This window comes from Helobdella robusta, assembly GCF_000326865.2.
Source record: "Helobdella robusta unplaced genomic scaffold HELROscaffold_7, whole genome shotgun sequence".
In the NCBI taxonomy this organism is placed as follows: Eukaryota; Metazoa; Annelida; class Clitellata; order Rhynchobdellida; family Glossiphoniidae; genus Helobdella; species Helobdella robusta.
This window is the reverse complement of record NW_008705398.1, coordinates 4290127-4317794: the sequence shown is the minus strand read 5'-3', so window position 1 is coordinate 4317794 and position 27668 is coordinate 4290127. Positions and strand designations below refer to the sequence as shown.

Sequence of the window (27668 nt, the reverse complement as noted above, 5' to 3'; positions counted from 1 at the left end):
GAGCTCCTACATTTCCTCGTGTTTATTAAACAAGTTTGAAGCATTTGTTACACCGTGTATATCACTTTACATCTAAGTCTGACGTTGTACCTAATTTGAATGTTTTTTTGTTTTATAGGCACCTTTTTCTTATTATTTTAATAGTTTTCCGAATGTCAATCAGTCTTGCTAATTACTGTTATAGACTTTTATATTATTGAGTTTGTTATTTGAAGTATAAACAATTGATGTCGTCATCGCCTAAATAATACGACAAATCAACAAATCATACTGCAATATAAAATTAAACAATTTTACTTTCGTAATACTTCCATCAGTTGTTTTTCTATTGTACAGTACACTGAGCCATTCGTATTTAAAACTTGTTAACGCGCGTAGTCAGATGTTGACGTAAGTGGACGGCCTAAATATTTGAAAGAACTTTAAAGTCTTCGAGGAAAAGTTGCAAATTTTTACGCATTTTTCACGTTTTGTAAAAAATTTAAATTTAAAAAATTTATATTAAAATTTTTTTATGTTTACGTAAAAAAAAATCACATCTCAAAATACGCCTCTAGAAGGAAAAAAAGTTCATCAGCGGATATGTACAAACGCAATTCTGAAGAGGAATTTGAATGTTTCTGTTTGAAAAGCATTAAGTTGAAGATATAAAATCAGAAACATTGGGTAACAAATGTTACTGTAGTAATGATTTTATTAATGACAAAAAAATCGTGAAATTTTTCTTAATTCTGCTAATTATTATTATTTAGAGATTCATTCAAATAAATTGTAACTAACAAACTGCGCGAATGCTGCCAGTCACACGTGCAAGCACACAGGGGCACGTACATTTCTAAATGAAAATTCTATATAATTATAATTATGCTGGTAAAAGACCATAATTAATGCAGTAATTTATGAAATCTACCTACCGAATGAAAACCATCCAACGCTCGAGTTTCGGTACATTTCATAAATTACTGCATCATAATTATAAGTAGGTATTCATTTTTTTAATAAAAACCTGCATATAAACAAGCAAACACAATAGAAATAATACATTTATGGAAAATATCAAAACATGTGATATATTGCAGATGAAGATGTATGCTCGTATGTTCTGCACACACGTCCCATACTGCCCAATGTGTTCATCATTCAAACGTAGATACATATATACATGCCGAATTTATACAGTTAAACATAGGTACATAAATGCTTACATACAATCATACATATTCACTCATACACCTATTTATACATACTAATGTTATGATACATGCATAGTTATATATATATAATACAATAATACATGTTATATGCATATATATATATATATATATATATATATATATATATATATATATACATACATACATATATACATACATACATACATACATACATACATACATACATACATACAACATACAGGCACTATTGTTGATGTTCTTCACTGGGCATATTTACTATTTCATTAGACAGATGTACGTACGTTGCTTCTAATTTTTCATACAAGTCGTTTGACCGTTTGATGCATCGTTATGAAGTTTTTCTGCATTTTTGTATGCAATCATTGCGTTACTATTTTTATATGAATATTAAGAAATAGGTTGATTGCTATGATAAGAAATAATTAATCAGTTTATCAATCAATTAATTAATCAATTAATTAAGTAAACTTATTATGTTTTAATTTATTAATTAATACTAATGATATTATCTTCTTATCGTTTCAACCATGCAAATATTTAATAATGTCTTATATTTATCACATTCTATTTAAACATAGTACCTAACTTTTAATGAATTTACTTGCGAAACTTTTTATTTGCGTTACTTCGGTTATAAGCTGTAACTGTATAAAGTTGTAACGGTTGTTCAGATGTTCGATGCTCGAATGTTCAAATATATTTTTAAAGTAAGTAACAATTCTGCCGTGAGAACGTGATTGAAAAAAAATTAATTTTTTGTGGAACGTGGGATGAACGCCCGGTTAGTAAGATTTAAATAATGTTTTGCATTAATATTATTAATGGTTGAATTCATTTGTTGGCTCATCTTTGATTCATTGCATTTTCTAAGAATTCAAATAAATAATTGTAAATAACAACATTCAGCTGCAATCATTCATTTAATTCATTAAATAAAATTTATTGCCAAGAATTTTTTTTTTCATAAATTTTTTTAAATTTAATTTTTCAAACTAAAAAACTAAAGTAGTTCTTAATATTCAATTTGTTTATTTTTTGCTTTCTAGCTTTTGATTATTATAAGATCACAAAGTCATATTATAAAAATTATTAACAGTCTTTCAAAGTTATTATAGAAAGTTTCCGTAGAAATGTCACATTCTATCAGGCGTGAAATTTCTTCCATGTTTCTTATTCTTCTGAACACCACAGATCTTCCTTCAAAATACACCTTCACGCACAACATCATAATCATTCCAATGAGAACTTGTAATTGCAGAAAAGACGCAATGGTAAACACTCATTCTATGAATTTTTGACCAATGTGACATCTCCTATTAAATGATCAATCGATGAATGTTAACACTCACAATGAATTCTAAATGTTAACAATAACGGTGATTTCTACAAAATGAAAAACGTCACGATTAAAAATTTCTACTCACAGGGAACTGCGTGAAGTTATTTAATTTTATTGCATTTGCAGGCAACTTTGCAGAGTAACTTCTGGTTGCGATCGTTAAAATATTCTGCGCGAGTCAGTTGAATCGTCCCTCGGGAATTAGGTGGCTGGTGGGTTCGTGGGCTGAGTAACCTACTTAAATCATGACATGCATCATCATTTTGTGTTATTTAAATTTCGATTCTAACAAAATTTTCACCGCTTATCATGACAGCACATACATTTTTTCTCATTATAAACTTCATCATTTAGAAAATTCTATTTCAAATAAATTTTGGCTGGCGATAACTATTGTTACTATCGTTCTATGAAGATCTGATTTTTTCTTACTTGATCGAGTTAGTAAGAGTTCATTTGATCTGAGCTTCATACGAAATGAACGTTTGAGACTGCCAACGAGAACACATTCTCGTCTAAAATCATTATTTACCTTTTCTTGTGATCAAATGCGCAAAATAGTAAATAAGAAATTTAATGATTATTTATAAAATACAAGCCGCAAAACATTTAATAGTATTTTAAATCGTTATTTTTTTTTCAAATTAAATTTTCGTAAATATATTGTATATTAGCTTAAATTTGAATTTTTTCCAAAAAGTCTTTTAATAATATTTTTACTACTAAATAGCAAGTAAGCAATCAACTTCGTCGCTGTTCGTTTTATACGAAAATTTTGCAGTTAGAAATTTACTCGTTTTGTTTTTGTATGCCCTAAATTGTTAACTTCATTAATCACATTCGCTCTGATGATTGAAATACTTGAATATATTTATTAATGTTAAATCTAAACAACAGTCAAAAAAATATACGATTGCTCTTGTTATAACTATAAATTCAGCATTTGAAATCCCTTTCATTTCAAATATAAAACAGTATTATGAACTATTTTTCCAAGTTATCATTAGTTTTATATTCAACGCTTGGTTTTTTATAACTTTTCCCAATATTCTTAATTTTTGTTTTGATTTTAAATATTTTTTATAAATTTTTTATTTTTATGACTAGATGAAATGGTAAAAAAAATGATTGTCATTAAAATATATCTGTGGCCGGCGATAATGACATCGATATATAAAAGCAAAAATTTCTCGGTGTGCAATGTTTTGTTGAAGAGTTGATTATTGTATCGCGTGATGAACAATCATTCTTGTGTATGCATTGTTATATTTCTGCCCGTCAGCAACTTTGTCGCAGTTCTTTTTTTATTTTGTGCGTTCCATCGTCTCATGCAGAATTACTTACAATTTTATCATTCTTTTGTATAATGTCAGCCAGTGAAGACCACCTAAAACTGGACTGAATTGTTCATGTTCATCATCCTTACTGTTGATAACAACCAGACTTTCCATTTTGAATGAAATGTGTTGAAGCGACCAGCTCATTTGACATTCCATAGAATGATCAAATCAAAAATTATTTTTTAATGTTCTTACTATTATTATTATTATTACTGTTGTTATTATTATTACTATTATTGTTGTTGTTATTATTCCAATGTCACAGTTGTTCGACTAGTTACGGCCGGACATTGCCATTCTCCAAAAAAACAAAATCGAAATTTTAGAGCTCACAATTTGCCACGAAGCCAACCTAGCTTCCTCACCTGAATACAAACGTCAGAAATATATAAACTTGAAATTGAACTTAAATTCAGTCTACAATAACTGTTCGCACTCATTTTAAATATCACCTGTGGGTTTTTATAACAATTTTAATCTAACTTTGTTTAAAATTTTATGGCCGAAATCTTTTAATGAAAAATTGATTAACGCGGTAATTAGCTCGTCATATAGCATATATTGTGACAGAAACACTACTTAACCGATTTTAAATATATTTTTTACTCTCAAGCACTTGTTGATCAAAGAGCATGAGAGGATCGTACATTATATTTTATATTTTATTTATTTACACTTCAATAAATATACAATTAATAATTTTCGATGGATTCCATTTAGATTTTGTTTTTCGGTAAATAAAAGAATGTTCCCATAGAAATAAATATATTTAAGTAATATTAAACAATGCAAGTTAAAATAATATATCTAAATACATAATATTTTATCATATTTTAATTTAAAGTTATTAAAATAATAATAGTGATAATAAAATGAACATTAAAAAATTTGTTTTTTTTAATAAATTAATTAAATAAGAAATTCTGCAATATTAGAAAAAAGTAAAATTAAATAAAAATTTATTAATAATTTTGTTGCGGCCAAATTCAAATTGAAGAAGGAAAAAATATTGAAGTTTTCTGTGTGAAGTATAGTGGGGTGAAGAAAAGTAAACGAAAATTAGCAAAAATAGTTCCTCAATTTTAAAATTTTGAAAATCACCACCCACCTCAAATTTTTTCGCACCCGTTACATTGCTGATTTATCCAACGCTTTAAAACCTAAAATAAATGACCTAGCCAGAACCGAAGGTTGTCGTATTAATAACTATTGTAATAGAGTGTAATGTTAATACCGACTTACTCGCTTTATAACAATTGGCAATAAAAGCATCCCTTGAAACTGGTCAGTCTCTCATTCATGAACTCTTAATGCAGCTGTGAGTGAGGTGTGTTAAGCAACGACTTAACCTTTGTGCCGACCTGTGTGACGACCTCTGCTTGCCATCATGTGCTAGATCGTGATTTATGTAACCTTCACACGTCTGTAAAATTCAAAGTTTTTGATAATCTGAATTAATATATTAATTTGTTGTTAGAAATGTGTTGCTCCGACGCTTTCTTGCTATGCAGTTGTGATTCTTCAGCGCTCTTTGGCGTAATGTGGAAGTTATCATAAGTTACCATATTTGCTGAAGAATTGATTGAAATATTTGTTGTACAACATTCTCAATTATGTTATTCACGTTATTTATTTGATCTAAACATCATATTCATAATCATTCTGCTCGCTGGTTCTAACGCAAAATTATTTACTTGAAATCTTCAACTTAATCAAATTATTTTCTTGGAATATACACCGTAATGGCGTTATTTACTTGAAATAAACATCTCAATCACATTATTTACTTGAAATATAAACTTTAATCACGCTAGTTACTTGAAATAAACATCGAAACGAAGTCTCCAGAAGAATGGATTTCATTGAATAATGCGCTAACGTGCAGCCCACTGCAGTTATACTGTGGCGTCATGGGAAATAAAAACCAGTCTTCGGAAATTTATTTGAAAGACTGCAACTTTATAAGGCTCACGCCAATGTGCTGCATCCGTTGTTGATGTGCTGCCACCAAGTCATAATCATCTTAATTGAGGATTTTATCATCTAGCTGTGTTCTTGTTGTTTCTTTTAGGTTCACCATCTATCTGCCGAATAGTTTAAACTTAAAGAGATTATATTATTGCAATAACTTCAGTTATTTTTCTGTTGTTTCCAGATCATTTAGAAATAAACCTTCGCATAATTGTCATTTATGGTGGGTTTTCGAAACCATTAATTTTTTATTTATTTTTCAAAATGTTTGTGATTTTTCAATTTGTTGTGGCCTTTGTTTATTTATTCATCATACTGAACATAATCAATCAGAACATTTCAAACAATGAAAAGTTTGATGAGAAGTTTATTTTCTTCATCAAATATTAACTAAACAAAAATATGCTGAGATGTACGCACGATTTGAAAATATTAAGTCGAGAACAAACAACTGGTAGCATTAAAAAGTTGTCAATCTTCACTACAGCAGGCCTGGAGGGATTAAAAAATGTGTAAGCATGAAACAAATGAGACATCCCGTGCAATTTCCTCTATTATCGTTGTTTTGTGTTTTCGCATTAAGATTATTTTCCTGCTGTTTTCTATCATTACACCTCTTTTATTTTGGTTTAGAATCGCCAGGGTTTACATTATGTTTTCAATTTTTTCTTCTATAGATAGACTGATTTGTAAAGTGATTTTTTAGCATATCCATGCTTTTTAAGTTATTTAGCTAAAATGATAATATAAATAATTTTTCATTTTAAAAATAAAAACTTATTAAAAACTTGTGTTTCTTATTTCTAATTTAAATGACATCCGTTCATCAATCACGAAGCTTCACTTCTTTAGAAACTTTTTTAACACTGCAAAATTGACAAATAAACATTTAGTTGCATCAAGAAACATGCACGCAGAAAATTACTCACGTGATCATCGGTATTTCCTTTCCATTCCAGTCTGTTAACATTAAAAAACAGCCAGTTTATCGCTGCCTATCCTCTTTTTTTGTGACGTTCCGACTTTCGAGAACCACTCATGACTTTTATATGAAACCCCAAAAATAATAATTTAACATAAAGTTGTACCGGTGCTGCACATTAACTTTAAGAAATTAAAAAATTCATTCAACATTATCGAACTTTATAAACTCTCATTTTCGCAACTCATTGGCTTGTTGCATGCCAGACGCAATATATCATGAAAATATTTGTGCTGGTCATGAAAAGTACGTTTGCAAACAAATTTTCAAATAAAACCTCTAATTGTTGTTGCCTATGGATAAAATTGGAAAATATTACGACGGAAATATCGTTTCCGTGATGCAAAATGTCGAGCATCAACCATTCAAGCAGAGCAATACTACAATTAATTACGAAGACATGCTTATGAACAATCAAGCAAAATGATATAGGTCCGATTAAATGTAATGAAATTTCATACTTACATTTTTATTGAAAAAAATGAAAATTTTCACCAAAATATTAGTAATCCAAAGTTGAGGTCTACGCGGGAACACATTGCTGTTCCCTCACCTGCCCCTCCTTAAAATGAATTTTACCTCAGCCGCACCCATCCCCTCACAAGTCTTCCCTCAGCCGCACCCATTTCCTCACAAATCTTCCCTCACCCGCACCCATCCCCTCACAAGTTTTCCCTCACCCGCACTCATTCTCTCACATGTCTTCCCTCACCCGCACCCAGTCTCTTCATAAATCCTCATTTTCCCGCACTCATTCTCTCAATAATTATATCATTATTAACAAAAACAATAAAGTATTATTAGTCAGAGTATTATGTAGTACATTCCATGTACTATTTTTATTATAAAAACAAACAAACATACTGGTTAATAACAGTTAGGGTTTCAGTAAATTGTTTGTAAATTTTATACCACTCCTTGACTGTTGAGAAAAAGCTGCTGATCAACAGATTCTGGTGAAAGTCTTGAGCGCCTATCTTTCAGTGTTCTTCCAGCGATGGAGAAACATCTTTCTGAGGATGTACTTGTTGCTGGAATACTCAGAAGCTGAGCAGCTACTGATGACAACTTTGGCCAACGTTGAAGATTTAGATATTATTTTGCGTAATGCATATGCATCTGTGAGCTTGCTTAGCTTTAATTTAGTAATAATAATCTAACTTTTTCAATTGCGTTGCTGTTCAAGCTATGAAGTTTTTCATTAATTTTCAACATTTTTGGAACTTCGCCATCAAAGTCAAGTCAACTGCGGTTTTCCCTCTAAAATTTTTCCCGTCCCCCGGTACTTCCCGCACGAAAAATATCCGCCCCGCGTTTTCACTCGCTTTTCATTCCCGCCCCGCGAGTTTCCCTCCAACTTCTGTTCCCAACCCGCAGTTTTCCCGAGGGTATTTGCGGGAAAATTTGCGGGAAATTTTCCATGTAGACCTCTAGTCCAAAGATAATGTTTCTGATTAATTTTATTAAGTTTGTAATCATACGCCCTTGAAAAAAATTTGGCAGGGAGTTGTTAAATACTCACGTTTGACGTCTTCAACGAACAGCATTTTGTGTTTATTTCAATGTTTCCAAAATGATTTCAACGTAAAATGTGTAATAAAAGAAACCATTCATTGGACGCGATTTCTTTGGACGCAATATAGTTTGCATAATGTTTTTAAATTATAAAATAATTGTTGCATTGTAGTTGACCGATATATCCAAAATACATTTTAAGCATTTAATCTGCTCTTATTTTGTTGATAGATTATGCAAATATTTAAAAATGTGATATGATCTAAAATTTACTCTGAATCTATTTTTACCAGATATACCAGATAGCTAAATACTTTTAGGGACTTACATTGTAAATAAATTCAATAAAATCATTATTTTAAACATAGTGCATCATATATGCTACAGTAGTTGACGTATAACTTTAAAAGGCATGATCTTGTTTTTTTTATCTCCATTTGAAAATAAACTTATCATTCTTGGATAATTAGAAAAATCTCTGTTTAAAATTTGACTGATAGCCGTTTCAGTCGCCACAGATATGTAATTACTACAAAATTTTCCAAAGACACTGCTTTTAATGGGAAGTGACTGAAAAATATGGGATATGAAAAAAATTCAATATTTATTTTAGTAAACCTAAGCTCCTCTCACAAACATTTTTTTGTTCCGCCACTGCTGTTTCCTATTAGTTGTATAATTTGTTTTTATACAAAATCAGGAGACGTGTTTGCACCAGACATTCAGCTAAGTGGACGACATTATTTCGGTTTTAGTAAACCTGAGGTTAACAGCAAAACATTTGTTCATAAAATTTTAACGTTTAATTATTTTTTGTTAAACTTTAACAAATTTCGACTAAAGTTAAATTATACAAGTGTGAATGCGTCTTGAAGTGCAGATGTACAATTTTTGTTACTCAGAGATTCAATTAGCAGCAAAGGAGAGAAAATTTGTGAAAACCTGTTTATCAAAATTATAATCATCAAATGTAGCCAGCTTAATAATTTTTAAAACATTAAACTTTATTTTTATGTTTTAACAGTTCATTTTTTATGTCCTATTTTAATTTATTTCATTTGTACGATGTAATAATTACAGACATTTCAGTCTATAATTATTTTTTCATCTTATATATTTCAGCAGTTTAACAACGGCCATCCTTGCACCCTCTCTTCCTTTCGCATGCCAGCCTTTAAATAATTAAACTAAATAACCAAATAATACTACAAAATAAAATTGGAAAATGAAGATACAAAAATTAGTATAAATGTTTTCGAAAAATTCAGCGAACATTAAAACCAGCAAGCAAGTTCAAAATTATTTTTAATTTCAACATTTACAATCCTTCATCCAATAATTAATTAACATAGAAAAAAGTAGAAACGTTGAAAATTATGTGATGACAGTAATTCACATGTTTATTTTTTTTTATTAAAATACCTTTCTCAAAGATAGAAATTTTTGCACATGTGGAAAAATGACTGACGTGTTCATTGCTCGCAAAAATTATAACATACTCCTGCATGTTATAATTTTAGCGAGCAAATCTTGCCAATCAATCAAAGAAGTTGTTGGCAGACTACAACCGACGATATGAATAAATCACTATCCTAAATAACCAATAATTTCATCAATCTATCAAACATTTGGTCAGCTGGCAATTTATTCAAGTCTTTCACTCATTATTCTTTTTCAAGCAATCAGTCGATCTATCAATTGGTCAGTCAATCAATTTATCAACCAACCAAGTCTAAAAGATTGAGCGTTATTTTTTGTTATTCAATCATGCTTTTAATATGCATAAAGTAAAAATTTTGAAAGTCAGAGTGCTGCTTAACTTCACTTCACATTAGGTTACATCTCAGTTGGTCAGTTCTATAACCATGAGGACATAACGTCGGCAATAAAGTTGTTAAAGAATGAAATAAATATGCATAAAATTGAAAAAATGGAACAATTTCAACCTCGTGAAAACTTGAAGCCGGATAAAATGCTGGAATGCATCTCGAATATAAAATTTCAGAAGGATAACAAACTCTGGGATAGCTGTCCAATTTTCGTCAGTGTTAATATAAAAAAATCCAGAGATTTGAAAATTTTATAACTTTAAATTTTGAAAAAATTAAAGCAAAATTGTAGATTCGTTTAATAAACAACATGTGCAAATTATTAGAGTAGTTGAAACAATTGAAACGAACAAGGTTAATATAGAATTATTAAAGCAAAAAGTTGAATTGAATGACGATAATAATATTATTGAACGTAAACAAATGAATGAAAAAACAAAAGTTGTTCAGCCGAGTAAGGTCTTGTGGAGTGACGTCTGTGAAGCATCCACTGACAACTTGGGAGAACCGTTTCCTATGGAAAAAAACACCGTTCGAGCAGTAGCTACATGGGAGATGGGAGTCAGGAGCCACTCAACAGCTTCAAACTACGATCAACAAAATAAACCAGAATCAAAAATTATCGATAAAAAAATTATTGAAAATGCAAGCTTAAAACAGACAAACATTTATTAAAAATCTATATTCTGTCTTAGCAACGTCAGCAGCTGCCATAGAAATGACTTAGTTGATTATTTGAAATCTAACGGCATTAACGTCATCTCTTGTTTCCCCGTCTTTAAGGTAGCAATAAAAAAAACGAAAGGTTCAACAACAAAGAACAGCAGTGACGACATCAAACAAAATGAAGAGGAACACAGAGATGAGAGAGCATCAATTATATTTAGGGTCTGTATTGATAATTTGGACGTGGAGAAGATGAGAGACCCTGATATCCTGCCTCAACATATAACCAAGCGTGAGTGGAAATTCAAAAAACCAGAAAATACCAAGACAAAAACGAACAATGATGGATAATTTATTGCAAATTAGTTTTACTGACCAAGTAGAGGATAAATTTGTGGATGTTGTCAATATGGATTTGCCCGGTAACGTTTACTTACAGTTTCAGTCGATCATGGAGGTTTTGTGGACATTGTAAATAGTGTTGATAAGAATAATGTTGCCAGGAATGATGGTGTGGATAGATTCGTTGTAGATGTGGTTGACTTAATGGAAGAAGTTGATAATGTTGTGAATGATGCTGATGAATATCTTGACGTGAATGCAGTTGATGTTGATTGTTCTGTAAGTAATGTGAACTTGGAATATAACATATTTTTGAAAATTGTCAATAATAAACATTCTGTATTTGATGGTGGTGTAATTGAAGGACCAAGCGTGAATGAACATAATATTTTGGAAACTTCATCTCTTGATGATAAGGTTATAAATAACTTTATTGACATAGATATTGATTTAAATGTTAATTTTTCTAATCAAAATCAGTTTCTGAATATTATATTACTTATGAATTTAATAATTTAACCAATCGCACAGCCAATGTACAATTATTCAATGTTATACACATAAACTGCCGTAGCTTTAACGCACACTTAGACACCAGATCTCAACTAATATATAGTTTACTTGTACAACCAAACCTCATAGCTCTGACCGAGGCATAGTTGCAAGATAATGAATTGAACAACTCCATGCACGCTAGGTTTCCAAATCTCAATTTTTTATGTAACAATAGAGTTGGTAAAAAAGGAGGTTGAACAGGTTTTTTAATAGATAGCAATATCACGTACTCAAACATTAATAATAACTTATATACACCTGAATCTTTCGAGAGGTCAGGCATTATAACCAAGTTAAATAACAAAATCTACTATTTTATAAATATTTACAAACCACCTAATACAAATTTGAATAATTTTTTTCAATCATTAGTTGAATTTTTCCATAACATCATACAACCGAATAAATAGAAAATATATATAATAGGCAATTTTAATATTAACATAGCAGTAAACAATTCAGCCACACGTACATTTTTAAATATGGCGAGTTATATAGTTGTTAATTCTTCATTTCCACTTTTTCTGCAGTTAAGAAGTACTTGAGTTACATCCTTTACCACCTGCATTGCAGTTACGATATCCAGATTTACAGTCTGCAATAACTTTGACAAATTGTAGGTAAGTCCAAGAAATTTACTTAAAACAAACTGCTATAATAAAATTACATTTACCTATTGTATTTAGCAAAAAATTAATCTTTTGAGATTGATCATTAAATGTTTCATTAATTTTTTCTGAAGAGGCCACCATAAGTACAAAAATTTCTTTACAAAGAATCACACCATCAAGTTTTACATATTTGTTTGATTCGTTTGTTTTTTATTGAAGGATCTAATTCTTTTATTTTATCTTCCAATATTTTTGAGCTCTTTGGGTTTAACACAGTTTTGCAATAATTCCCATAGTGTTCCGAATTTCTTGAATTTTAGAAGTATCAGTTAAGCAAAGGTGAGATCCTCCATCATATCCCTGTCCTCTTAAATGTTCCATTTGAAGACTAAATTCTCTAAGCTTATCAACAATTACCGTTGCAAAACCTTGGCCAGAAACATCATAAACTGGAACAAATGATAAAAAATCTTCTCTTAAAATTGGTATACCATTGTCATCATTACTCACATATCTTATATACAGGGAAAATTGTTCAATTTGTGAAATATCAGTTGTTTTATCAGCCAAAACTGAAAAAATAGTTTTTGCTGAATTCTTTTGATAATTTTTTTCTGTATGAGATAATCTATAACCAAATGAATTTATTATTTCATTTTGTATTTCAGAACTGGTATATAAAGCGTTTTTTGCAGATTGTTGTAAATGACTTTGTTAAACTACATCTCCTCCATTGGCTTTAAATCTTAACAAGCTTCGAAAGTTACCATCATTTTCCATTAGAGTTATTAAATTTATCCGTCCTCTATCATTATTGCCTCTTAATGCAGGGCCTTGCTGACCACAAAAACTTATAGATTTTATTATAGGTTTAAGTCTCTCTCTATTATCTTTTGCTTTTTTCTTTTTTTGTGTATCTATTTGTTTATCAATACTATTTATTATATTAGAAGCAATGGTTTCAATATTACTTTCTGCTAAAACAGCATTTTGATGATACACTGTTCATTCATAATGTCTTAAACTCTCCAAAGCCTTTTTCAAATTTGTGTATGGTTCATTAATAAAAGTTCCAATTGTTTCATGTTTACCTTTACCAACAACCATTTTTTCTGTTAAAAATATTACACACGTTGAACAGTAAACGCCTTTACGTTTTCTCAATAAGCAAGCCATTTAAACTTTTGTAACCAATCATACTGGAAGCGTCTTGTAAATTTTTCTGTATCATCGTAAATAAACTTTTTGTAACTATTTGTTGGTTTCCAAAGAAAGTCGAAAGTCTCTTGCTTCAATTTTTTCATGGTTGTTAATTTAATGCCGACGTAATCAGATATGTTTTTTTTTTGTTATTGAACATCGGCCCCAAAGGGTCACCCTGTTGTACCCCTTCGGACGATTCCATCACCCAGGTGTTATAACCAATAGAAGAGATTCGACCATATGCGGAATGGCAGTAGTTGTAAATTTGGGGACGGAGCCGTTTGACTGCCTCCAGCATCGAATGTACGTATGTATGTATGTATGTATTATTATTATTATTATATTATTATTATTATTACGGAAATTTATATACAGCGCTTTTTTATTGTTGAATCTCAAAAGCGCTACTAAATCATAGACAAATAAGACGGACATTCATTGTGCAAATAAATAAGTTTTAAGTTGACTTCGAAATTGTAAATATGATAGGTTAGGGTCACGTAAGTATGGAGGTAAACCATTCCAAACAATCGGACCAGGAACCGCAAAGTTGCGGGAACCCGTCACCAACTTTGTGGTCGGGATAAAAAATAAATTGCGCTCGGTTGATCGGAAGGAATATTTTGAAAAATGAGATTTGTATGATTCCAATCTATCGATGAGGTAGGGAGGTGCTGTATTATTGACACATTTAAACATCAAAACTGCCAACTTGAAGGAAACACGTTTTTCAACCCTCAACCAGTGCAACCTGTTCAAAATAGGCGTAACATGATCGAACCACGAACCACCCAAAACTAGCTTGGCCGCACGATTCTGTATTGACTGAAGCTTTGAAAAAGACCTTTTGGTGACACCATAAAAAAGGCCATTGCAGTAGTCTAGTCTGGAAAAGACGAAAGAGGAAACCAAGCTTTGAAGAAAAGACGTGTTTAGTGATTTTTTGACATTGCGTAATAAACGGAGTTGGTTGGAGCAGACCCTCACTAAATTATTAATATGTAAATCCATCTTTAAGTTTGAGTCAATAATAACTCCAAGACTACGGACAGATGTGGAAAATTCAATGATGTCATTGCCGACACTGATCGATGAAATGTTGACCTTCGACAGCTGCTGCCAAGAACCAACCGGTAATATTTGTGGAATGTATGTATGTATGTATGTATGTATGTATGTATGTATGTATGTATGTATGTATGTATGTATGTATGTATGTATGTATGTATGTATGTATGTATGTATGTATGTATGTATGTATGTATGTATGTATGTATGTATGTATGTATGTATGTATGTATGTATGTATGTATGTATGTATGTATGTATGTATGTATGTATGTATGTATGTATGTATGTATGTATGTATGTATGTATGTATGTATGTATGTATGTATGTATGTATGTATGTATGTATGTATGTATGTATGTATGTATGTATGTATGTATGTATGTATGTATGTATGTATGTATGTATGTATGTATGTATGTATGTATGTATGTATGTATGTATGTATGTATGTATGTATCTATGTATCTATGTATCTATGTAATGTATGTATGTAACGCATGCATGCATGTATGTATGGGAGTGTACGCCACATTTTATTTATTTATTCATTTATATATAGCCCGCGTAAAATCGAATGTCAATCAATAATTCATTACTTTGTTTTTACTTTATGCCTTCTCCAATGAAATCGGAATGAGGCAAATGTTGTTATTTAATTGTTGGAAAAGTTTTAACTTTCCATATTTTGTTTTTAGCGATTATGTAAACAAAGTTTTAAAAAGGTTTTTAATGAATTTCAACATAATAAAAACTAAAGTTTCTTATCCATAAAAGTTGAAAAATGAATTTTTGGCGTTTATTTATATGTTTTATTTGATTAAAGAATTTTCGAAAATCAGCTAAAATTATTAGTTTAAAAAAAATAAATTATCTAATAGTTGCATTCTAAAGATATACACTTATTGTAAACCTCAAAACAAAATTTGTCGGTAACCACGTTCCAAACCGTTTTCTATCTGATTATATTTAAACATGTCTCTTTTCATCTCTATTTTATGTCAGTTTTTGTCTTTAATTATAATTCCCTGTTTCGAGTTTTGTATAGGAATCTCAGACTTGACAATGGTATTGATGTACTGTTAGCATTGAGTGCAGATGGCATGCAGAAGTTGATTGAGATAACACATGAAGGCGGCAAGGATTATGGATTGCATTTTAATGAAAAAAGTCATGATTTGAATGGAAAATGAAAACAGAATTTTGAATAAAATTAGAAAAAATAATAATGTTTTACCAGTTCGAAGGAAAGAAATTGTTTCAAAATAAAAACATCACAAATGTTAAGTAACATCGTAATAACCAATTTAACTGTATTTCCATTAAATCGATTGGACTGCATGAATTCGAAAGACAATGACCGAGGCATGACGTGTGCATGTGCAATACAGCTGATGGTCCTAGAGTCAGCACTTTTTTCATACAAAAACAAAATGTCACTTTAGAAACACCTGGCCCGATTTATGCCGCTTAAATTTTTATTTTTAAGGTTAAATTTCTTTCTCTTTTGATAGTTCGTTAAATAAGCAATTATACCACTTATCACATAAATTATAACTAAATGATGTAAGCAAATCAAGCGAGCAAAATTTTCCTTATGTTTTCAATATTTTTGTGTGGCACCAGGTAAGTAGTTTGTTTCGTCAATAAATAACGATAGATTGGTTTCCAAATATTGTATTGTATGACTTTATAACATATATTCATGATATACACACACATACAAACACACAAATATATATATATATATAAATGTTGGAAAAAATGCCGTTGTTTTTTAGGACCAATTTTGATGTCCTACAATTACTGTCGTATATCTTGAATTCTATTTTATTAGTGTGATTGGTGTAACGTTTCTTTTTATGATTTGTTTGAAAACAACTTTGTATATTTTATGTGCCGTTGAAATATGATTTTTGGAATATAGGATTGCGTCGTTGTCATTGTTGTTTTTGAATATATTGTAGTCTTTGTTGAATGGTTCTTTCAATGGTTGATGTCTTGTAACCATTGTTTACTAGTAGATTAGTAATTCTCATCAGTTCCGTATTGTGATCGTCCGCCGAGATTCAACAGTTTTATTAAATTTTTATGATGAACTTGGATAATTTTTTTTTTAATAAATTGAACAATTTTTAGAAGATTTTAGTTTAGAAAATCGAAAAAACAATTTTTAAATTACAGTATGAAAATATAATAAATATATAAATTGATTAATACGAACAATTGGGTTGAATTCTTACAATACATATAAACATATTTTCATATTCGATAATCGTTTTTAGATGCGAAAGATCAAAGATAACAAAATCGTTTCGATCCCAATAACTAATATATTATAATCGTTGTTTTTTTTATAAAATTGTTTTTATATATTTCTATTATATTAGTAAATTTTAATTAATAAACATGTTGAAAAATTTACATTCAGTTACGTGATTGAATATGTTGTTACGATCGTTTTAAAAATGGTTGTTTAAAATAAAATAAAACGCGTGTTGATTACGCGGCAAAGGAAAAAAAATAAGTTTCTTGGGATTGTCTCCAACCACTTAGTATATTAGCTCAACAATTTTCATAAGTTTGACAAGAGACAAAAATATTGTGTTTAAAATTCTCAGGAGTTTTTTTTTGTATAATTTTACTAAGAACTGCGTTAGCTTGAATTGAATGACAAATTAATTAATAAGCAGATTTAATCCATTGAGTTATTAAAAACTGTAATGAAACATTATATAATATATGATTGTGGCTGGTTGGACGCAAACATTTTTAAAACTAAAATATGCAAAAAAAACATTTCTTTATTTAATGCTCTTTTATTGACTGTTTTGTTTCCAAATTCTTTTATCTTCCGTCATTTCAAATAACGAATAACACGTTTCACAGTGGATCGTAAATTGCATTTATTCAAGAGGTTCTTTGAAAAGCGCTGTTTGAAAGTTGAGGTTTCACTCAGCTGCACAGAAGTGTGGCACAATTTCACAAGTTCATATTGAGACTGTCCCGTCAAATCAAGGACAACTGGGAAGTACAATTTTAGTTAGTCAGATGTATTGAAATTCAGTTAATATAATTATTTGTAGTCATAGTTTATGGGATGAATAACTTAAATTTGACTACGGCCGAAATATTTAGATAAGCAAATATTTGGTGACGATGGGAGTCAACCCTAGATAAGCATTTATTGCTAGGCTGACTCTCACTTTTTTTTGAATAAAATGGAGTAATTAAAAATAGCTTGTTTCACAAGTTGCTCGAAAATATAATTATAACGATTTTTTTCTAATTAAGGTAAATTTTGAAGAACTGACGCAGTATGTTTTTTAGAAATCACATCTTGTTCAATCAATCAATCAATCAGCTTATAAAGCGCTATTTCCGCGATGTTCAACAGCGCTCCTCAATGAATTTTGAAAACAGATGGGTCTTGAGATCCGCTCTGAACTTCGCAAGTGATGGAGAAGTAGTTAGAGAAGTAGGTAGAGAGTTCCAGAGAAAAGGACCAGAAAAAGCAAAAGCAGATTTGGCAAAAGAGTGTTTAACACGAGTTAAGAAAAAGCGAGAAGAAGAAGACGATCGTAAACCGGGGCGTTTGTTCTAAAAATATAACTAACCATGGCCATATAATTAAGAGAGGGAAGTAGATAACTAACATATCAATGAAAATTGTGCCAATAAAAATTCAGCATATAAAATATTCTTAGAACCTGAAAAAATGTTTATTTCGTTTTTATTTGAAATAAATTAATTTCATTTTAGCAGAAAATCATGAAAATAAAACGAACTTGATACATCTTCTATTTTTGCTAAGTGTTAACAAAAATATAAACATAACATTTTAAAGATATAACGGTCCCTCCATAACCATGAAGATGGAGTAAGATAGTTTATTATTACAAAGATATAGTGGACCCTAATCATAAAATACAATAGGATAGTTCGTTATCAAGCAGGTGAAATACATTGGTCCATTATTGTACAGAAGGCGACTTTACTTGGCTCTTTAACAACAGTAACACCATTTGTATAATATCAAAGTTCTAATCTGCATCAAGTATTTTTATTTTATGCACTTGTATAATTTTTTCCCTAGAATGCCAATGAAATGTCGATGAAGATTTTGATGTTCAGTAATAAAATGGAATAGATCGCATTGGAAAAAAATAAAGTTGTGGAAGTTTATGTTATTATGCATAAGTAAAAGTTTTGAAATATTGGTAAAAAATAAAATAAATCTATAGAAAATTTATATGAAATAAGTTAAAATGTGTATTCAACCAGCAAGATATGCGATAGATACCCAACACTTTAGCAGACAATTCATTAAAAATTCACTCATGCACGCGTATCTATGAATGCAAATAAATAATGTTGAACCAGCCTGAACAAAACTGATGTTTTATACAATAAAAGTAAAACTAGATTTTATTTCTGTTTTCAATAATTTGACCAATGTTTAGTTGTTAAAGATAATTTAATAAATATAAATTTATTTGATTTAGCAGATTAACTCAAATTCTTCAGTATCGAACATTTTTTGGAACAAAAAAGTTCAAAAATTTAAATTCATTGACGGTCAATTTTAGTGGATTTTGTTTTGTAATTAAGAGTAATTTATTTAATGCACTGTAATGTTTTTATTCAAAGCGTAGCTGTTAATAAAGACAATATTTGATTTTAAACAACTAAATATGTAAATAAATACAAAGTTAAAATACATTTTTTCTAGCTTTATCAGCAAATAAAAACAATCTTTAGAATTTATTTTAAAATTTATTTCATTTGGTTTGGCTTCCAATATTTTTACTCCCCGACGCAAATCTACTTCCTGGACGGGCAAATAAATAAAGAACGCTTGTTAGTTAAAAAAATGCACGACTCTATGAACGCTCACGCAAATCGCCACCCAAGATGCTAAATTATTATCATTAGTTGCGACTAACCTTTTTCTATTTAGGCGTATATTTTTTATTTACCTGCTCTGTTGAATTTATTAGAGAAATAAATTAGATTATGTAGTTGTTGTAAAAAAATTTTTGATGCTCTAATTTGTTTAAATAAAACATTTTTCGTATTTCACTTTTTTATATTTTATTAATTTTTATTGGATAATTTCTTAATTATACCACATTATAATTTTTAAATAACTTTCAAAATGTTGTTTTGTGATTGTGCAAGATTATTTTTAACCTTTTTTTTATTGATAAATTATGTGTTTACGTACCTGAATTTGAGAATATTTGAAATCATATATTCATTTAATTACCAAAAACTTAAGTTTCAAAATTATTATTTATGTTATTGCTAAAAAAATAATCAGAAATGTGGTTCCGAACAGAAATGTTGTTCAAAATCCATTTGCTCAACGTTTTGGTTGAAAATTTCTGACGCTGTTTAATTATGAATTTATATTGATGACCTTTTTCTTTCGTGAATGCATTTGCGTAAGGTATCAATTTTGGTTTTGTTTTGCGCGATTTTATTGCAACCGTTGAAGAGTTGTTTTGTTGCTGTAGCGATGCAATCGAGTATGGAAGCATTCGTCGTAGTCCTGTGCGTGTACGGTGTGCTGCACCTGCCTGCCTTGTTTCTCTTTCGAATCAAATAATATTTTCAACAACCCGAGTTCTCTAGTGATTTCCATTGCTTCACTATTCAAAATTTATTACAGATTAAGATTAAAAAAGATGTTATAATGATGTATATATATATATATACACATAAAGATGTTATATGTACAAAGATGTACTGTGTTGACACATTCTTCCCAGCTTACAACAAAGCCTTTTCATATTCCTGCATTTGTCGTTAAACCAGAAGCAACATATGTACTGTAAAAATCAACAAAGTGCAACGGTGTTACGACATCGATTTTTAATTGCAAATTCTTGATGAACAAATCAAAAACAGCATCAGGCTCACTCTCAGTAAACAGATCACCGGTACATGATTGGGAGACAAGATGAGCAGCAGTTTACCATCCATTCGGTTTCATGACCAAACCTAATGTTTTTTAATTTGTGGAACAGAATATGTAAACGAGAAAATAATTTTAATGAAACTATGATCGGCGTTCAAACCACTAGGAAAAACCTTGCATTCACTAGGCTGGAGATTAGTGGACGAAACATTAAGATCAAGTGTACTACCAGAAATGTGATTTATGAAATCTACCGGATTTCTAGCGTTGGATAGTTTTTTTATTACATTTCTCAGTATTTCTAACCAAATTCTTGTCGTCATTATTTATTTTATTTAAGTTAGAAATAATATACAGTTTTCCAATTCATTCTCGAGTGTATAGGACCTATTTCGATTTTTCAATCATCTTCAGCCCTTGTTGCAGTTTATATAAAAAAAATTGAATAACCAAGTACTAGTTGTAGTTTATTTACAGAATTTGTATAACCCAGGCCTTTATTCCTGTAATTTTACATTTATTGTTATTAGTGACTTTGTTAATTTTACTGTCTTCTCTACTAATTGATATGGTTAAAAATATCCTACGCTAGAAATTCGTATAATGTACATGCATGAATTTATATATTATATTTTCACCATGTATGCATTTTTCTATAGTTACATTAATATACAATTTCCAGTGAAGCAGTTGTCATTGCATGGTACCTATATTTTGGCTGCGGTTTTGGAGCAATAGAAAGATTATAGATATTCTTCAGAAGTCATTTCATCAAACACACTGTGTATGTAAATACACGTGAACCAACGCGGATCTCTCGACATTCGAACCCGCTCACTGCATCAACAATGCCAGGCACCTTAACCATTACACCATTGCGCCGCCATGCTGATGTTGGTTTAGTGCGTTTTAATAAAATGTTTCTGCGTATGAGGATGGTTGAACTTGTTTTTGATATTATATCAGTTAATCAGCTCATCAGTTAATCAGCTAATCTTACTTAATCATTTCACACTAACTTGATTTAAATTGTGTATTTATGCATAGTTGTTTATCCTTTGTTATTATGCATACTGTTTTATTTATTTATTTTTTTTTTATCTTTTCAGTTTTATATTCCATTCCAGAGTTGATTGTTGATTTAAGTTAACTTGTTTATTCCTGTTTGTTTTTATTTCTGTTAATTGTGAGTTAATTCCTGTTTATTTTAACTTGTTTAATTTTGTTTATTTTTAGGGTGACCTCACAAGCATTTGCTTCGGGTCTCCTAGAGTGTGTGTTACACTTTGCTGAATAAAAGCAGATTTGATTTGATTTGATTTGATATGGAGTGGCGTGGTATTTTAATGGTTAACCCTCAATGGGTCCTTGCTAAAAGGTTACGTTCCCGGACCTTGGGATGCAATTTGAACCCCAGTCAATATTCGTATGTAAAACAATTATAACAACCTCAAATTTTTTTTAATGAAGATAAAATACGTTTTAAAACTAAAATATGCATATTATATTCTCTCAAACGATCAACTAAAAAAGATGTTAGTAAGGAGAAACTCCCACAAACTTCATATAAGGAAAACTGTAACTATATTGTCATTTTAAATTGTTAAAAATCAAATGCAAATGATGTTCTTTTTTCAAATTTAAGTTTTAAATAATTTACAAGATTGTTATGAACAACTTTCACAAAGTATTTTTGAAATGTTTTGTAGAATGTGCCGGACAAGCGGGCCTGGAACACACATCGCAGAACATACGAGTTTTCCTGTCACACTCGCGCGGGCACAGAGGACAACGTCTTGTGTCCTCTTTTTTTTAGTTGGTCTCTTGATTCTTCTTTTTTCAAGGTCCAACTCTAGATGTTGGATTGCACCCATGATTGACTTTCTGAGCCGAACGAAATTGTCCAAATGTTTCCTAATTAGTGGCTCAACAAGAGACTCCCCGAGACTTATGATAAATTGGCGACGACATATAGCTTTAGAAGATTTATTCCAATCAGTGTTGTTGCACATCTAGATTACAAAACTAACAATGGCAGCTAAGTCAAGCATGTTAAAAAACAAAACGGTCCAGTCAAACTCTTTCCAGCGCTTCTGTTTATCTGGATAAGTAGAGTTCCATTTGGTTTGTTTTTCTAATGACAACAGACAGACTGAATCTCTTGAGATGAATACAATTGAAACACTTTTTTTATTGAAAAAGTGACGCTGGGTTGTTGCCGAATTATGTCCTGAACTTGCCGTCGGTGGATTGCAGGTGGTTTGGTCTGCCCGTTCGATCCACAATTGTATTAATACTAACAACAGACTGACCTACAGCTGTTGGTTTTGCTGAATCGGATGTACCGTGCGTGTTCCGTCCACGAAATGATCTGCTTCTACCTCCTCTTTTTTCACTTGCTGTACCTTTACCTCTTTTAGTCACTGTTGTAGAAGGTTGATTTACCGGCTCTTCATCAGATGTAATGACATCTTCCGATTCATCAGATTCCTCAGACACATGATCTTCAGTATCAGAATCAGCACCTAATCTTAGCAAATAATCTCCATCTTCACTACTGGCATCATTTTCTGTAACATTGCCTTCATCACTTTCTGTATCTTCCTGCGTAATCAGTCTAAGAGCTTCAGCTGTTGAATAACTAGCCATGTCACGTCGTGTTAGATGAAATGCAAGTAAAACAAAATGACTGACATTCAAAAAACGTGCAACTAATAGCCAAATGTTACTAAAATATTATTTTATTAAAATTAACAAAATTTCTTAGCAATAATAATTTTTTTTGTTATTATATTGAAATGTTAAGTAAGGTTTATTAGGGGTGCAAAATGCACCCCCAATAAAAATATTTCGCTAAAAATCAGCGCAAATTTTTTTTTCAAAATTTAAAGCATGAAATGATAGAAAAATTAGCAATTTCCTAGAGCCTGATTGCTGTAGTTTAATTAATAAAAATGTAGTAACCATGGAAATTGCCTTGGGGTGCAGATTGCACCCCAAAGACCCATTGAGGGTTAAGATGTTGGTGCTGATGTTGCGGTGGCTGTTTTTGAATGTAAAGAGATCAACGCTTGTTACATGAATACGTGTGCGTGATACATGGATTCGGACAAATCTATATCCGCTGTTCGTTTGTTGTTCATACCTCAATACTTCGTGAAAAAAATTTATTTAAACTTAATTAACTAATTAACTTTTCATTATGAAAAGCTTTTGCCTCAATGTCTCCCCTTTTCACACCTTTGCTAAGATATTATTGGTGGTATCATGATTATTATCACTTTCCTTCTGGCAACATTCATGTTCTCATTCAAAGGCTGATTTGGGAGCCGGCAGTATTTTTATTAAAACTTAAAACTTAACTCAGTTTTCATAAACACCGTTTTAAGCATAAAAAAGACAAAAAATTGTCTTGATAACCAAGAAAGGTCACCAGGCTAATGGCTTATTTGGGTCACACTAGCACAAATTTGAACCCCCCATCGACCTTCAACATTTAAAAAATTTTGACTGGCAGCCTTTTTTGGTATTCACGCCAACATTGTCTCTACATCCGCCACGTTCTCTTTTGTACTTTTTATTATTGTAATTTAAAAGACGGTTGATACTCTTTTTCAGTGTGTTTTTTGTTAGAAAAAACTTTTATAATTATAATTTCTGCGTCCACTTTTCAACTTTTTGAAGCCCTTGTTATTCACTATTATAAAAATTATGTGTACGGCATTCCTTTTGAAATTATTTTTGAACCATTTGGATTAATTTGTCTTTACTACAATTTATATATATTTGTTAGGCGATATATGTCATACCGATTTCAAATAAATACCTGGCATTAACTAACAAAATAATTGACAAAATAAAAATTTATGTTAACCTTTAAAAAATGCAAATAATCTTATCGCTTTTTAGTTTTTCTGAGGACAAATTTTATCCTTTCATTAACGTTTATAGTCTTACTTTAAATATTACTTTGTCTTTTTGTATCAATTTTTGGGCTGATTTATTTTACTACACTTCACATATTTTATTTTTGTTCATTTTATTTTATGGCTGTTGTCCGCCGTTCGATAGAAGAACATTTATTATCGCTCTTCCCTTTCTACATAATATCTATGCAATAAAATTTTAACCGAAGTAATGACGACAGAGGCAATCAAGTTATTTCTGCCCTCGAGATTGGCTTATAATGAGTTAGAAGTTAATTTCAAAACTAGATTATCATTGTTATTGTTGTTACTTTTATTATTATTTCAATACACGATTTTTGATATCATTAAAACTATTTTTATTATTGTTGTTGTTGTTTTTTTGTTGTTGTTTTTTGTCATTGTTGCTGCTGTTGTTGTCTGAACCTCTGTACAATCTTATCTTAAATTAAAAAATGAGATAATTTAGACAACAGATGATAAAACCAAAAAATAAATTTTCAGCCCTTCTAACTCAACACAGATCTTAACATTTCCAACCGTACGCACATAACTTTAAACATAGACTCCAAAAGGCCTAATCACAGGCTGATACTAATTTCACTATGCATTCAAACATTACGAAGTGACTACGCTAAATCATCATCATCAAGCGGGCTTGTTCAGCGCGAAAATGTGATTTTTTCAATCATCTTTATCTATTTCTAGCTCAATTATATCTTTAGTATCCAACTTGACTTCTTTAACTAAAGTTGAAGCCTTTGAAATTTGGTCCAGGTGTGATTAACGCGGTTTGATGTTTAGATTTTAGATTTGTAAAGAGCATACATGTTCGCGGGCTCATTAGTCGGCATCTGTAGGATGTGACCAATGAATTCGAGTTGTCGATTTCTTATCATCTTTGATATTTCTTGTTGCCCTGTGTTCATCATGTGTACCTCCGATTGTTGGACATCAAAAATGATTCTATAAATTTTTTGACCGAAAACGTCAACTTTAGTCTGAACTCTTCGTCATATTTTGTTGCAATCAGGTTAGGTCTTAGTTTGTCGAAGGCTACCCATTCTAGTGCGATTCTTGCAACCAGGTCTTTTTTTGTTGTTCCTGAATAAGAACCAAAATATTTGAAATTCATTACTTTTTCTATATTTTCACCATTATGCTTGAGTGAAGTCTTATTATCAAAATTATCTAGTGGGTTTGTTTTGAAGCCGACAATTATATTACTGGAGCTGAATGAATTGAGTTGTTGCTGAGCCTACAAAACAATTGCATTATTATTATTATCATTATTAATTATAATTATAGTCATAATATTATTATTATTATCAAAAAATTTATTCAAAAAATAGACTACGTTATGTTTAATTTTTATAAATTTTTTAAAAATAAAGTGTGCTAACATAAGTTAATTTTTGTTTCATTTCCTCTAATTATATACTTTTTCAGATTTCTTTTGAAATAAATATAGATGTAATCGTAGAAGAATATTCTAACTGATGGTAGTTTTGTCAAAATGCTTGTTTGGCTTAAACTTCTAATTATTAGAACAGTTGATGTCAAAAACACTAAAATGAAGGTTAATCCAAAGTGACAAAGTTCAGCCGCAAGAGCAAATATTTTTTTGTTTCTGGATCAATCGTTGATCAGCCAATCTGTAACAACAAAGTCTTTTTTGCATTTTCAATCATGAAACAAATTTTTATAAAATTTTCCACTAAAGTTTTAAAAAATGTTTTGATTGCCAACAATGAAGTTTACAATAAATAAATGAATTGAAAACTTTATAAATTAAATTCTTCAAATTTTTTATTCAGGAACATTCTTCTTTGACATGGTATACAAAATCATTGACAATTTTCGTTTGTTATATGTTTTGACATGTTACGTCACGACAAAATTATATCAATTTTTGTAATATTTTCAATTTTGAAATAGATCGTTGCTATTAATGATGGTAAATAATGTGAACATTTGTAAAGCGCCATACGTACCGCTGGTTCTGAGGCGCCCAAAGCCTAAGTGCACGATTTGAGAAGGCTGGTTTGCTTTCTAAACAATAAAATTTACACAATTTATTTTCAGTTTGAAAGTAGCATAAATTTTCAATATGGTCACAAACTCAATGGAATAACTCAATCAGCCGTTTAAATTTCGATTAGTATCGTATTGCAAAATTTAAACAGCGTTTCGTTGATTCTCGGAGCGTAAACTTTCTTGCTAGAAAAGATGCGAAATTCACGCCACACGACGTACACACATTTTGTTTGCACTTGCGACAGTGTTTTTCAAACGGTATTCGAACCCGGTCATACCACAATAACAACGCGAGATGTGGCTTTTTTAACGACTGAGCTAAAAAACCACAAACGACCATTGTTAATTTTATTGTAGGTATTATTTTGGGTGCTATTGTTGACATCATTTGGTAGAAAAAATTTAGAAATTGGTTATCCAGTGTTTAAACCTCAAAATTTGACAAACATGAAAAATATCAACTTAATTTTAGCAATGGCTAACAATAACATTCAAAGTGGAGATGCAGAATTATAAAATTCTTGAACAAATTTTTGAATAGTTGAAAATAGTTTTTTTTGGCATTACAATTGATAAACTAAAATTTAACTTTATCGTAGTTTTTTTTAATTTTGTTTTAAAATGAGAAACTTGCTTTATAAGTTGAAGTAACAGGAAAAGAATTCAAAAATAAACACAGGTTTTTTAAGATGTTTTTTCTTTCAAATAAATCTTTTTTTTCTTTTTATATATTCTTGTAGAGCCAAGAAGTTAATTGTTTTTAGCGCATTGGCGAGCAATACGAGTTGGCAACGTTTAAAGCAGAGTTAGCCTATAACCTCTGACGTTTATGTTTCTGTCGGTGTGTTAGTTTTATTATTATTACCAGCTGCTATATTTTGTTAGTTTTTTCTGTTTTTTGGACCATTTGCAATATTTTTAGGGTTAACGAACGCTCAAACAATCATTTGCTTTTCTAAATGTTGGTGGTTAAATATACGGACGGTGAAATGTATTATGTGAGAATAGATACTGTTTTCAGTCTCAAAAATAAATTTCAATTTTTGCGAAGGTAATGGATACTTTTAATGCAAACCATTTTAGATGAAAAGTTTTCGATGGAAAAGTATATACACTTTATCATTAAACGTTCAGGTTAACCAAAAATCTTTTTATGTTTTTCAG

General features: G+C 30.4%; 2 protein-coding genes across 2 annotated transcripts; both read right to left on the bottom strand.

Annotated features, from left to right (window-relative positions):
* Positions 1-17475: 17475 nt before the first annotated feature.
* HELRODRAFT_165091 (hypothetical protein) lies at positions 17476-20265 on the bottom strand (the record flags this gene model as incomplete). The annotated part of the gene is made up of 4 exons (XM_009030980.1): positions 17476-17642; positions 18275-18328; positions 19598-19602; positions 20111-20265. 4 exons carry the CDS (start codon positions 20263-20265, stop codon positions 17476-17478), a joined length of 381 nt encoding a protein of 126 aa, XP_009029228.1.
* Positions 20266-22764: 2499 nt separating this feature from the next.
* HELRODRAFT_165090 (hypothetical protein) lies at positions 22765-23190 on the bottom strand (the record flags this gene model as incomplete). The annotated part of the gene is made up of 1 exon (XM_009030979.1): positions 22765-23190. One exon carries the CDS (start codon positions 23188-23190, stop codon positions 22765-22767), a length of 426 nt encoding a protein of 141 aa, XP_009029227.1.
* Between the last annotated feature and the right edge of the window lie 4478 nt (positions 23191-27668).